General features: G+C 39.3%; 1 protein-coding gene and 1 pseudogene across 3 annotated transcripts in view; one reads left to right on the top strand and one right to left on the bottom strand.

The window, feature by feature from the left end:
• Positions 1–10,663, bottom strand: part of Ttc1 (tetratricopeptide repeat domain 1) — a 36,816-nt gene extending 26,153 nt beyond the window's left edge. The window contains exons 1-2 of one of the 3 annotated variants that reach the window (XM_005005151.4): positions 10,522–10,663; positions 9,057–9,401 (exon numbers count right to left, since the gene is read on the bottom strand). In XM_005005151.4, the coding sequence (XP_005005208.1) occupies positions 9,057–9,368 (312 nt within the window). In that variant the 5' untranslated portion in view covers positions 9,369–9,401; positions 10,522–10,663. Of the gene's footprint in view, positions 1–9,056; positions 9,402–10,400 lie in introns of all 3 variants that reach the window. The other 2 variants (XM_003473325.5, XM_013156199.3) reach the window with 2 other exon arrangements.
• Positions 3,317–3,989, top strand: LOC111757806 (NHP2-like protein 1; annotated as a pseudogene).
• Positions 10,664–12,328: the final 1,665 nt, after the last annotated feature.

Below are 12,328 nucleotides of genomic sequence, written 5' to 3'. Positions count from 1 at the left end.
AAAAATTCAATCCTTCTTCATAAACTGAATGAGCTATATAACTGAGGTTGCCAAGCTTCTAAGAACTGTAGATTCTCTATAAATTTGATTTTACAAGTTTCAGTGAAGAATTTTATGGTCTATCCTCATTTAATTTTGAAATAATAGCTACAACTAACCATTTCTGGTTGTTTTGTGTAGTAGTCACTCAATTCCTACACCTTTATGAGACAGGTACTATTATCATTAGTGATATTATTTTGGGAGACAAGGTCTCACTATGTAGCTCTGATTTTCTGTGAACTCAATACGCTGTCCAGGCTGGCCTCAAACTTTCGGCAATTCTTCTGCTTTAGTCTCCCAAGTATGAGGCAGGTACTATTATTATCCCTCTTTACATCAAGTTAACTCACGGAGCTAGTGCAGATCTGCCAAGCATTCTAAAGTTCATGTTCTTACCACAAGACCACGTTACCCTTCTCAGGTGTGGAGGTAAAGAATTATTTGTAGGATGCTGAAGCTGAGTAATGTACAAAAACTGCTAAAGAAAGTAAACACAGCACTTTTATACTTCATGCTCTTAAAGAAAAACCGCTTCTAATTCCCTTGTGGTCAAGGACATTGCTACCTTTTTAATCTAAGCAGTTCATCAATTATAATCAGTTATAATCTAAGTCTAAATGAAATTCTTTGTTTTGCTAAACGTCACTACACATTTCTAGATGATAGTCTTGAATAGGTAGGAGAACACTCTGAAAAGGAAATAAATTTCATCTTGGTTGCTATTAATATTTAGACCATTAGGCAAAGATATACTTAAAAAATGTTGCTGAGATATGATAGCCATTTGGAAATATAAAAACTTAGACCCATAGGTCACAAGGCATACATGCGAGCAAACCAAATGGATTAGGGACCTAACTGTAAAAAGTAAAACCATGCGCGTACTAGAACAAGGGAATTCCTCTTAGCATAGGGAATGGCTTTCTAACTCCCACTCAAAACTCAGAGGCAATCCAAGAAAAGATTAATAAATCTGACTACAGGAAAATTTAAAAAGTCTTCTCTGACCAATGAAACATTCCACGATAAAGTCAAAAGACATCTGACAAGAAGACATCTCTGTACATCCATCTCTGTAACAGCATTATTCACAGTGGTCAAAAGGTAGAGGCGCCCCAGGTCCATCTTCAGAGATGAATAGATCCATGAAATGTGGAATGTATGCACAACCAAAATGACAGAAACTCTTTTTTTTTTTTTTTTTAAACCGGTACCAGGGATCCAGCTCACAACCGCCTGCCTGCTTGCAAGGCAAGTGCTTATGCCGCTGAGCTAAATCCCCAGCCCCCAAGGATGGAAACTCTTACACATGCTATGACATGGACAAACTTTGGAAACATCATGCTTTGTGAAATAAACTAGACACAGAATGATAAACCTGTAACTCCATTTATATATAGTACCTAGAATAGTCTGATTCATACACACAAAGGTGGATGGCACAGTGGGTATCAGGGGCTACAGGAAAGAGGAAATGAAGTGTTACTATTTAAAGAATGCAGAATTTTGGTTTGCAAACACTATATTCTTTTTTTTTTTTTTCGTACTGAGGATCAAACTCATAACCTTGTGCTCACCAGCCAAGAGTTTGTGCCACTGAGCTAAACCCCCAGACTATATTCTTTAAGAAGACTAATTTTGTCTCTTTATTGTGGGTATTAAAAAGTTTCCTGAATAAATAATTTGATTTCCATAAATTCCCTAAATCTGCAATGAATACAGGTTAATTTTCATTTATTGAAAAGGTGAACAGAGGGCCTGGGGATTTAGCTCAGCAGCATAAGCACCTGCCTTGCAAGCAGGCAGTCATGAGTTTGATCCCTGGTACCGATAAAAAGGAAAAAGACAAAAAAAAAAAAAAAAAAAAAAAAAGAAGAAGAAAAGAAAAGGTGAACAGGAACACCACAAATGTCTTTTCTGAATAAAATTAGAGAATTAAGGATTTAAAAATTACACATTGCTCTGAATAGTTCTATAAATATGAATTACTTTATAATGCTGGTTAGGATTTTTTAAAAAATGATGTAATACTGTTAAGTGAAGATTCCCTGTAAAGCAAGTAACCATGGACTGGGTATATTCTTACTTTGTACATTCATAATTTTCTAACAGAGGAATTTTATTTGCTTATATAATTCAAACTGAATGTCTGATTCTACAGTTACATACGTAGTCTCCTCCCCACAGTGACTTCATATTAGTTTTCCATTAGTGCCTTATATTAAATAGCTAAGTACAAAGAGTACTTACATTCCAATACTATAGTGCGTTAAGAGTTTTACATGGATCTACTCATTAAAATATTAGAAGAAACATTCAAGTAAATTTTATTTAATGGGAAACTCACAAACTCAAGCCAGAGAACTTTAAGTTAAATCTTGTACAAGCTGACAAAAACGCAAGAAAGTGTTCTTCTATTTTCTTGTCAATCAAGAAGCAAACATTCTCCAACAGACTCCTGATGATGCAGTAGCTGGTTAGAATATTTTACTTTAGATCACTAAATAAAAGATAAATTTCCAACATACAGACTTGGAGTTTACAAGTGTATAGCTTTCTATCATTATTAAATGAAGACCTGTATTAAGTGCATTTTAAAATAGTATTTTATCCCTGATTATGATTTTGAAATTTTATTTTTCTTTGAAATAAAATGGATTTGAAAAATTTATTTGAAAATTTATAATTAATCAATTATTTATTTACTTATTGTCTTTTTGAGACAGGGTCTCACTATGCAGTTCAGGTTGGCCTCCAGCTCACTTTGTAGCCCAAGCTGGTCTTGAACTTGCAAATATCCTCTTGCCTCAGTTTCCCAAGTGCTGGAATTACAGGCATGAGTCACCACGCCCGGCTTAAAAATAGTATTTTAATTAAGCCTGTCGATAGCATGTGTCTAACACATGGAGAAAAGAGCCTTATGTCAGCAAGTTACTTTCTGTATTATAAAGCTCTCTGTAGCTCTCTGCTTCCCTCTGCTGCTCTGTGAAGTAACTGCTATAACATATAACAGCAGGATGCAGTGGCCCATGCCTGGGGTGCCTGCACTCTGGAGCTGGATGCAGGAGTTTAAGTCTACATGCAGCCTATGCAATTTAGTGAGAACTCATCTCAATATAATACATAGTAACATGGGCTGGGGATGCAGCTCAAGGTGAAGCCACAGGTTCAACCCCTAACCTAATACCACAAAAAACAAAACAACAAAAGAATTCTAGGTGTCAACTAATTTACGCACAGAAAAAGGCAATTTTCTCAAAGGTTGGGGAAAAAAAGGCACATGCAACAAAACTCTTTGCTTAATCCTATGTAGCTGGAACAGGAAAACTACTCTTGGAATGCAAAAACTGAAAGGGCCAGGGACACTAAGTATGTAAATAATTCTGATGGGAATTCTTTTACATTAAAAAAAAAAGTAGGTTGTCTTTGAAATCAGACAATATTTGCCTGACACAGACTGACAGAAGCCATTTTCCAGATTAAGACAGCTAACTAAAAAATAAACAGGCCTCCTCTGACACTGGGTGCTCCTAAAGAGCAAGGAATCCAGGGTCCGGCAGCATGACAGACGCTGAAGACAGCACAAAGGCCTGTTTCCTCCCAAATGCACACCTCACCAAGAAGCTACTGGACCTCGGCCAGCAGTCATGCAACCACAAGCAGCTCTGGAAAGGAGCCAATGAGGCCACTTGTACCCTCAAAAGGGGCATCTTGGAGTTCACTGTGATAGCGGCAGACCCAGTGTCCCTGGACATCATTCTCATCTCCTGCTGCAGTGTGAAGACAAGAATGTGCCCTATGTGTTCTGTGCTAAAAGCAGGTGCTGGGGTGGGCCTAGGGTCTTCAGGTCAGTCACTACTTCCTATTCTATCACTATCAAAAAAGGTGCTCAGCTGAAGTAGCAGATTCAGGTCACCTAGCAGTCTATTGAAGGGCTCTTGATGTAAGCCACTGGCCTTTGCCCTGTTCTCCCTATGACTCTACGTCCAAAGTTGCGTATCATACTATCTGTGTAACCATGCAGTATTTTTAGTAGCTTTGTTATAAAACATTGTCTAAATCTGAAAACAAACTGGTCTATGAGGAATTAAATCTTAGAAATATTCTCTTGATTCTATACACAGAAAATTCTATTTTCCAAAACTAAATTTAATAAAACATAATTTCCTATTTCAGCTCTGCTTAAATTCTGTCCAAGTATTTTTAAACCATAAGCACAGATCTGGGTAAAAGAAAACCTATGTAGTTAGGTGGGGGGCACAAGGTCCCAGCTCCAGGGAGGCTGAGAGAGGACTGAGTACTGAGCAATAGCTGTGATGAGGCAAAGGAATGGAGAAAAGCTATCAGTAAACCAGTCCACTGATGGTAATGCAGTCAGTGTGCTAGTTAGGTACCTTAGTCACCTGTATCTGTGTGATTCTCTGTCCCAGAGGAACTCCTGATACGGTTCTTCCTATACTAAGATTACCAGAGGATGCTTTCTAACAAAGCAGATGCCTAGCTGCCACTTTACAGGCCTGGAGTGTCAGACGTGTCTCAGGGCTTGCGCAGTTAATGCATTTCCTGTGACTGTCAGGAATCATAAAACCTGAAAACCAATGATCCACACAAAGGGATCCTACTTAACAAATATAGGAAATGTTAAAGGTCACACTAAAGCTTTGTAGCAGCACATAATGTAAACACATCCTACTAACTTCCTAATGTTTTAGAGCCAAGTAACTCTTACTATCCTAGTTTAACTTCAGGATCAGAAATCTAAGAGGCCTAACAGTCCTTAAATTCCAGGCCTTTGATTTAATCAGTTGCTGATAGCATTCATTAAATCCAACAGTGGCTATCGTAAGAATGTAAAATGGCAAAAGGAAGCCCACTGGAAATGAAATGACAGAAAAAATCTTGTTAATGAGGTTAATAGGAATATGCAGGTCACTAAGGAAGAAGCTACTGAAAATGTTTCGGAAGCAATCAAGAGTGTTCTCTGTAGACATGCCCATAGATAAAACAATGATAAGCTTATGGAAAGAAAAAGGAGTCTTTTCCATCTGTTTTAGTTTGCTGAGGGTACTAGGAAAAAAAAATGACGTGGACTGGGGAATCTATTATTCTTCACCGTTCTAGTGGCTGAGCACTTGAAGATCAAGGTGTTAGCAGGTTTGGTGCCTGGTAAGGGCTTGTTCTTTGCTTCCTGATGATGACTTTTTGCTGCTCCATCTTTCAACACAAGTACTCTGTGCAATCAAGATTAAGTTTCTGCATGAATTCTGCAGGGACACAAACCTTCATACCACAGCACTGTACTTTAAACTTCTGTTACTCTGTTGTGACCTTTTATGCTTATGAGAGAAACTTTGTACATGGCATCCCCCAGGGCCTCAAACAATGCCAGGCATATGAAAAAAAAAATATTTCTTGAAAAATGCATGAGAGAAAATATCTGTAACTTGTAAAGCCAATTACTGGTCTCTCAGAAAGATAATGACAATGATGGTATCACTCATTCAACAGCTTCTGCAATGAAGAAGACTATGTGCAAGTGGTCCTCAAACTTAGGTATGCACACACGAATTACTTAGCAAACTTGCTCATGAGATCTAAGAAACTGTGTCAGGACAAGTACCACATAAAAGGTCACTTTCTTACAGGATCATTACCACTATATTGCAGGAGGTGTCACAAGTCCCAAGAATATAATAACATCTGCTGTGCTCTACACATGTCCCTCCACAATTCAGACAGAAAACTAATCCCCACCACAGTGGTATAAGGTGACAGGAAATTAACCAAGCCGCAAGACTGACCTCATCAGTGAGACCAGTGCCCTTATACAGAGAGTTGCCTGTCTCTTTCACTATGGGAGGATACATCGGTGCCACCCATGAGGAACAGGCCCTCAACTGATACACACTCTGCTGGCATCTTGACCTCTGACCTCCCAGCCTCCAGAACTGTGAGCAATACATTTTTACTGTTAATGAATTATCCAGTCTAGCTGGGTATGGTGGTGCATACCCATAATCCCTGCACTCAGGAGGCTGCGGCGTGAAGATGACTGAGTTTGAGGCCACCCTGAGCTACTTAGTGAGTTCAAGGCCAACCTGATCCACATAGTAAGATGCAGTCTCAAAAAAGTAAAAACAAAAACAAAAGAAAAGAATTACCTGAAGTGTTTTTATTGTAGCAGCCCAAGCAGACAAAGATGTACCATATGGTACCAGTAAGTCTCACCAGCTGCCAGATCTACCCTTCCCCTCATTTAATCCTTTAAGACTCCTTTCTCTGCTTTACCAATCTAACACATCTCAAATTTCAGCTGAAATCTCTTTATGTTCTCTTAATATAAAGGATGACCAAAAATACAGTGAATGCTTGTTTTTTAAAAATTTACTACTTATGTTTTAAAAATTTAAAACATACATTTCCATTAATTCTCCTCCAGATACTCCCATGTGGTTCAAACTTGCTTATTCGCATTGTTTTTGCCACTTTCTGAAGCAGTTCTGGACTTTCTCTTCCATGTCTTTAGTTGCATTATCATGGCTGCTTTGGTGCCCAGAATACATTCAAAACATTTACTATGCATGGACCTTTCGATGCTGGGGAAGAGCCAGAATTTGGATGGTACCAGATCTAGCGAATAAGATGGATTGGGACACACTAGTGTTTTTATGAGCATGCCTTCTAGAAGTATTCACTGATTTTTTTATCACATCTTGTAAAGCCATGAAAGAAGACTTGCGAAACTGCTTCCGAAAGTGGCGCGAATAATGAGGTAAGTGCGTTTGAAGTGAGGAGGGCATATTTTGAAGCAGATTAATGGCAATGTATCTTTTATGGTAATAAATACTAAATTTAAACATTTGCCATATATTTCAATCACACTTGGTAGTCAAGGTTTGTAGCAGTAACACAGAAGAGAGTATACACACTGTCCTCTCTTAAGAGATTTTTGCGTTTTTACCAAACTTATCTGTTTTCTTCCTCTATTATACTGCTTTTTTAGCTATTCTGGGGAATGAACCCAGGGCCTCTGCATTCATGAACTGTAGTATCTTCAGCCCTTTACTTATTTATTTCAAGAACCTGTCTCAAAATGAAACATTAAAAAGGGTCGGGGATGTAGCTCAATGGGAAAGGCCCTGGATTCAGTTTCCCAGTACCACCAAATCAACTGATTAATGTACTCACTTCTTATAATTTGGTACATATCCTTTTAAACTTTGATGTATGAACATACTTTCACATGCTTTTAATTTAGAAGAAGAAATCAAAGCAATCAACTGCTTAACTCATTTACATTATATTACAAATATCTTGTGGTACCTAAGATTTTTTCTTTTTAAAATTGTATTGTATACTGTACAAATAACAAAAATTTACAATATGCTAGAAAAAACTGTTTTTCTCTTACTCTCTCATGATACTTCTGATACCAAACTTCAGATGTTTTTCTATACCAAGCAATTCTCTAAATGAATCTTCTATAATCCAGTTAAATTCTCATACTAACTACACCTGGAGGTAGTTTCCTATCCCACAAGTTCAAGACTGAATCTCGTTAGAATTCCTACTTCAGACACTAAAAAAAGGTCCGTCCGTATTGTGAAATGTGCTTCTGATGACCAGTTCCCACCTTTACTATGAGCTGGATAATTTGTGAAGATGGCTCATAGTATTCAAGGAAACACTTTACTAACATTTACTGACTTATTACCAAGGATACTGATGAACATCAAGATGAACAAATGCACCTGGAAAGATGCAGGAGGAGGAGTTGAGCTCCCCCATCCTCTCTGAGACCACCGTCCCAGTATTCTATCCATATGCCCAGCATTCAGAAACTCATCAGAAATCTGGTCCAAGAGCTGTTACTGAGCGTAATTTCTAGCACCTGCCACTGCCCTCTTTCTGGAGTCTTATGAGTAGGGTTGAAATATCCACTCTGGAAGCCCTTGGTCTTTGACTGATCCCATCTTGAGTTATCACTGAAGTAGCAGCATTCAAAATCAACTATTTTGCATGAACCTTGATGCTCTCAAAAGGTTTAAAAGATACCTTATTGCTTAGGAAGTTCCAAAGGCTTCAGAGGCTAGATAATAGGAACCAGAGATAAATATCAAATAAATTATACCACAAATATCCTGTTCAAATTTTTTAGCCTTCTAAAATCATGAATGATGCTACAATGTGTCTACCCATGACACATTTCTGCATGCCCCTACCGATTTCCTTAAAATACATGTCTAGAAACAAATCAGATGTTGAAGCCTGTGTTGTCCAATATGGTATTTACTAGCCAAACTATTTAAATAAAAGAATATTTATAGTTTTTCAACTGTACCAGCCATATTTCAAGTGCTCAACAGCCCGATTTAGCCAGTGACTAAACAGTACATTACCTTCCTTAAAATCAGCTACGGAATAAGAGTTAGAACAATGGATCCCTGGTTTGGAAGGGGAAAAGGAATGACTGGTGAATGCACACAGGGGAGCTTCTGATATAATGTAAATGTTCTACACTTTGATAGGGATGTGACCTGGACCTGCAAGAACTGATACACTATTTTATATGTAAATTATACTTTGATGTTTTTTTTAAAGGAGGGGGCAAAAAAGCAAGAAATATTGTGATAATAAAACATTGAGTTTTTAGGCAATACAATAATTATCTTAAAATATTTATAGAACTTAAAAAATGATTTCCCACCTTTTTTTTTTTTTTTTTTAAAGAGTTACTAGTACTCTTTTTTTTTTTTGTCTTTTTCATTTTTATTGGTACCAGGGATCGAACTCACTACCACCTGCTTGCAAGGCAGGTGCTTATGCCACTGAGCTAAATCCCCAGCCCCATGATTTCCCACCTTAGCAGACCAAAATGCTATACTAAATTGAGTGTAAGAACAGTATGCACTATCTTGAGCCAAACTGTTCAACAGTTAAATCCTGATGGCACTAGAAAACTGACACTATCAGGGCAGTGCTTATTAAAGTACCAGAAACGGCTAAATATTTACCTGTTTCTCTTCATCTGGCATATTTTTTTCCAGTTCTATTAAATATTCTTCATCTAGTTCAGATGAATTCACTTCGTCCTCAGCTTTGTTCTGAATCTTGTCCACTCCTGATTCCTCCTCAAATGAGGCACTGCAATCATGAAAACATTCTTCTTCTCCCTGGTCCTCATCATCCTTGAGCAACTTGCTCTGGGAATGCTGATCTTTGGGATCGGGAATGGCAGGCCTGGCACACTCTGCTTCCTGGGGCTCTGTAATCTTCAAGCCACTGAACAGATCTTCTGGAACCTTACAGTTCTCTGACTTCTCCATACTGAATTCAGTTAGTGAGGTGAGGCTGAAGCTCTAGGAAAGAAAAAAGTATTTATTAATGTACTTACATTAAGAAGAAATTCTGCCTTTCATATCTGAACAAACCTCTGCATCAAAGTTCAATACACACTCTAACTTCCTTCTGTTGGTAATCATTACATAGTAAATGGATTATCATTCACAATCCCGTAACTAATGGCAAACCTTATTTTAATGGATACACCTTTCATGAAAGCTGATACCCACACGACTTATGAGCAACCAAGGAGAAACTTGATTTTTTTTTTTTCCCTCTTGGTGCTGCCTTTCACTGGCCTGTACCTCTAGCTCCTAACGAGACCGATTTGAAGGTGACTCTTCCATACTCCAAGCTAAGATTTTGTCCAGGTAGGAAAAAACGCGGGTGGCGAGGAAAGAGGGTGTGGCGGGTTGGGAAAAGAAAGCCAGGTTAAAACAGTAGCAAGAAAAATGAAATGGTCCTGGTCCTAACTTTTACTCAGAATGAATGACCACGTCGTGAATAGACACTTCCGTCTTGGCCAGCACCACCTCCCGAAGCTCTGAAGTAAGTTTTTAGTTGAGCTCAAAATAGGATCTGTGCCAACACGGTGATAATTGATTTCATAGAAATGCGCACGATAAAACCAAAGGAGCTGAGGGAGGAAGGCCAGCCCAGGAACAGGTAGTCCTAATCAGGATCCTAGTGCGGGCCAAAATCCGGCACTTAGGAGAGTGGCTCTCAACTTTCGCTGCATAGTACCACTTGGACGGGTTTGGAAAATACTGCCGTCTGGACCCTGTCGTGTTTCTGCTTTTACTGGTCTGGAACCGGGCCAGGGCACCTGTAGTTTAACGTGCTGAGTCAGACCATCCGCAGTCCCGCCCCTCTGGTCACAGCAAAATCACGCCAATGACCCGTGCGTGTGTCGCCACAACAATCCGAATTCACCCTAGCCTGTTTCAAGAAAAGGGAAAGCACCAAGGGACTAATACGAAGCCTTCGCCTCTAAGCAATGTCTTATTTCTCCTCACCCCCAGACCACGTAGAAGAACACAGGAGCTTGAGGACCCAGAGTTAGAGAAGTATTAACCTGCGCTTCCCAGCACGGTTCTCCCCCATCTACGTTTCTCACTGCCAAACCGTCAGACCTACCGCATTACCCACTGCCTCACAGCTTTCTGCTTTCACCTTCCAAACCCGTGAGAACTACTTCCGCTCAATCAGACGCACTTCCGTTGGCGTCCACTAAAAGCGACATCTTTGGCAAAGCATCCTGGGAAATGTAGTGGTCGACGCAGGGAGACTGGGCGTAGAAATCGCTATGTGACGTAATTGTACGGACAAAATAAATGAGTGACGGCTGCCATCTTGAGTTACGGCAACACTCCGCATTATTAGTACAAAAGAAACAGTCTGTCCCTATCGCTTTATTCTTCACCTTGAGCTTTCTCGTGCTAGCAATATATAGAAGAACTCCGAAACATAATAAATAGTTTTTTCCAAGATCCAGCTTTTTTTTTTCCTCCAGTCGTTCTCAAAATTCCTTTCAAGGGATCCACCGCAGGAATTATTTATGTCATGCCTCCTGGTGTACACATTATTGTTGATGAAGATCTCAAATATGACCATGATTATCATCAATTATTAGGAGCAATACTAATTTTACTATTGCTATTGTTCTTAGTGATTATTAATGCTATTAATAGAATTAACATTTGTGAAGATTTCATTCATCCCCCTAGAAGACTGACAGCCAAAGTTTGTTGGAAGAATGGATGCTGCATATGAATGGATGCTAAATATGATGCTAAATACTGGGACCAGTGGTGGTAAGGCAGGAGATTAGGGTTTGGTGAAATCAGGGGTGAGCTACCAGCATGACCTATCAGTCATGGAGAACAGTTGAATCACGGCCAAGATGCATGCTCAGAGCAGCTTAAACAAACAAACAAAAAAAACCCACACACAAAAAAAAACAGCTTCAAAATCCTGCGTGGGTCAGCCAGGATATGACATCAAAAGAAGATTAAAAAAAAAAAGACACCAACCCTGGGCCTCCTTGCCCCTGCTCTTCTGTTTGCACAGTGGCCCATCCTGTGTGCAGGTCATGTCTTCTGTTTTTCTACTTTTCCTCCCAATAAACATTAAACTGTTACTTTTATCAGTTGTCTCCAGTTCTTTGAATGAGACAAGAGTCTGAAGCCAACACACACCACAGGGACCAACAACAGTGTGTAGGTATAGCAATGAATCAAGAACGCAGCAGGAGAGCTAGGCTTTTCTTTCAGGGGGAGAAACTCATAGGTTTGTTGATGACAAATGTTCATTCTGCAATCATTAACTCATTTTATCTGTGGTCTGCTCTGTGCTGGGAACAGGACAAGGACTAGAGGGAAATAAGCAAGTCTCAAATGGCTGAGAATGGTGGAGGATACAAGAGGAGAATCTTCTTCCAGGGTGATCCCAGGGTCACTAGCATGATAACTGGATGGCTATTCAGACAGTTAAGAATGTGAATTGTGGGAGGTAGGCTGGCACTAGGGATAGGATCATCAAGAGTCCAAGGCCAGCCTGACTACATAGAGAGTTCAAGCCAGCCTGAGTCACTAGCAAGAACTTATCTCAAAAAAAGAAAAAAAAAAGTAGATTACAGAGAATCTGGAGTCTGTTGACCCGGGTTTGAGTCCCTGTTAACCAGCTATGTGATCTTAGACACATCACCAAACCTTGACAATGTAGCATGGATATCATAGTGATACCTACTCCATAAGGTTTTATGAAATTTAAATGAAATAATGAACTGAAAGTCCTTAGTACAGACATTAGCAGACAATATTAAAAAGCACATAACTTTTACTTAAAATAAATTGCTCATGTGGACAATCTGTAGGCAGAGATGAATGACACTTGCCATCCTGGGTGACTTATTACACACAGGCTGTGCTAGTGTTCAGGATGC

The sequence above is a fragment of the Cavia porcellus genome, unplaced genomic scaffold (genome assembly GCF_034190915.1).
Source record: "Cavia porcellus strain 051 isolate PalLab524CR breed Dunkin Hartley unplaced genomic scaffold, mCavPor4.1 scaffold_19, whole genome shotgun sequence".
Lineage (NCBI taxonomy): Eukaryota > Metazoa > Chordata > Mammalia > Rodentia > Caviidae > Cavia > Cavia porcellus.
This window is presented reverse-complemented; position numbering and strand designations above follow the sequence as displayed.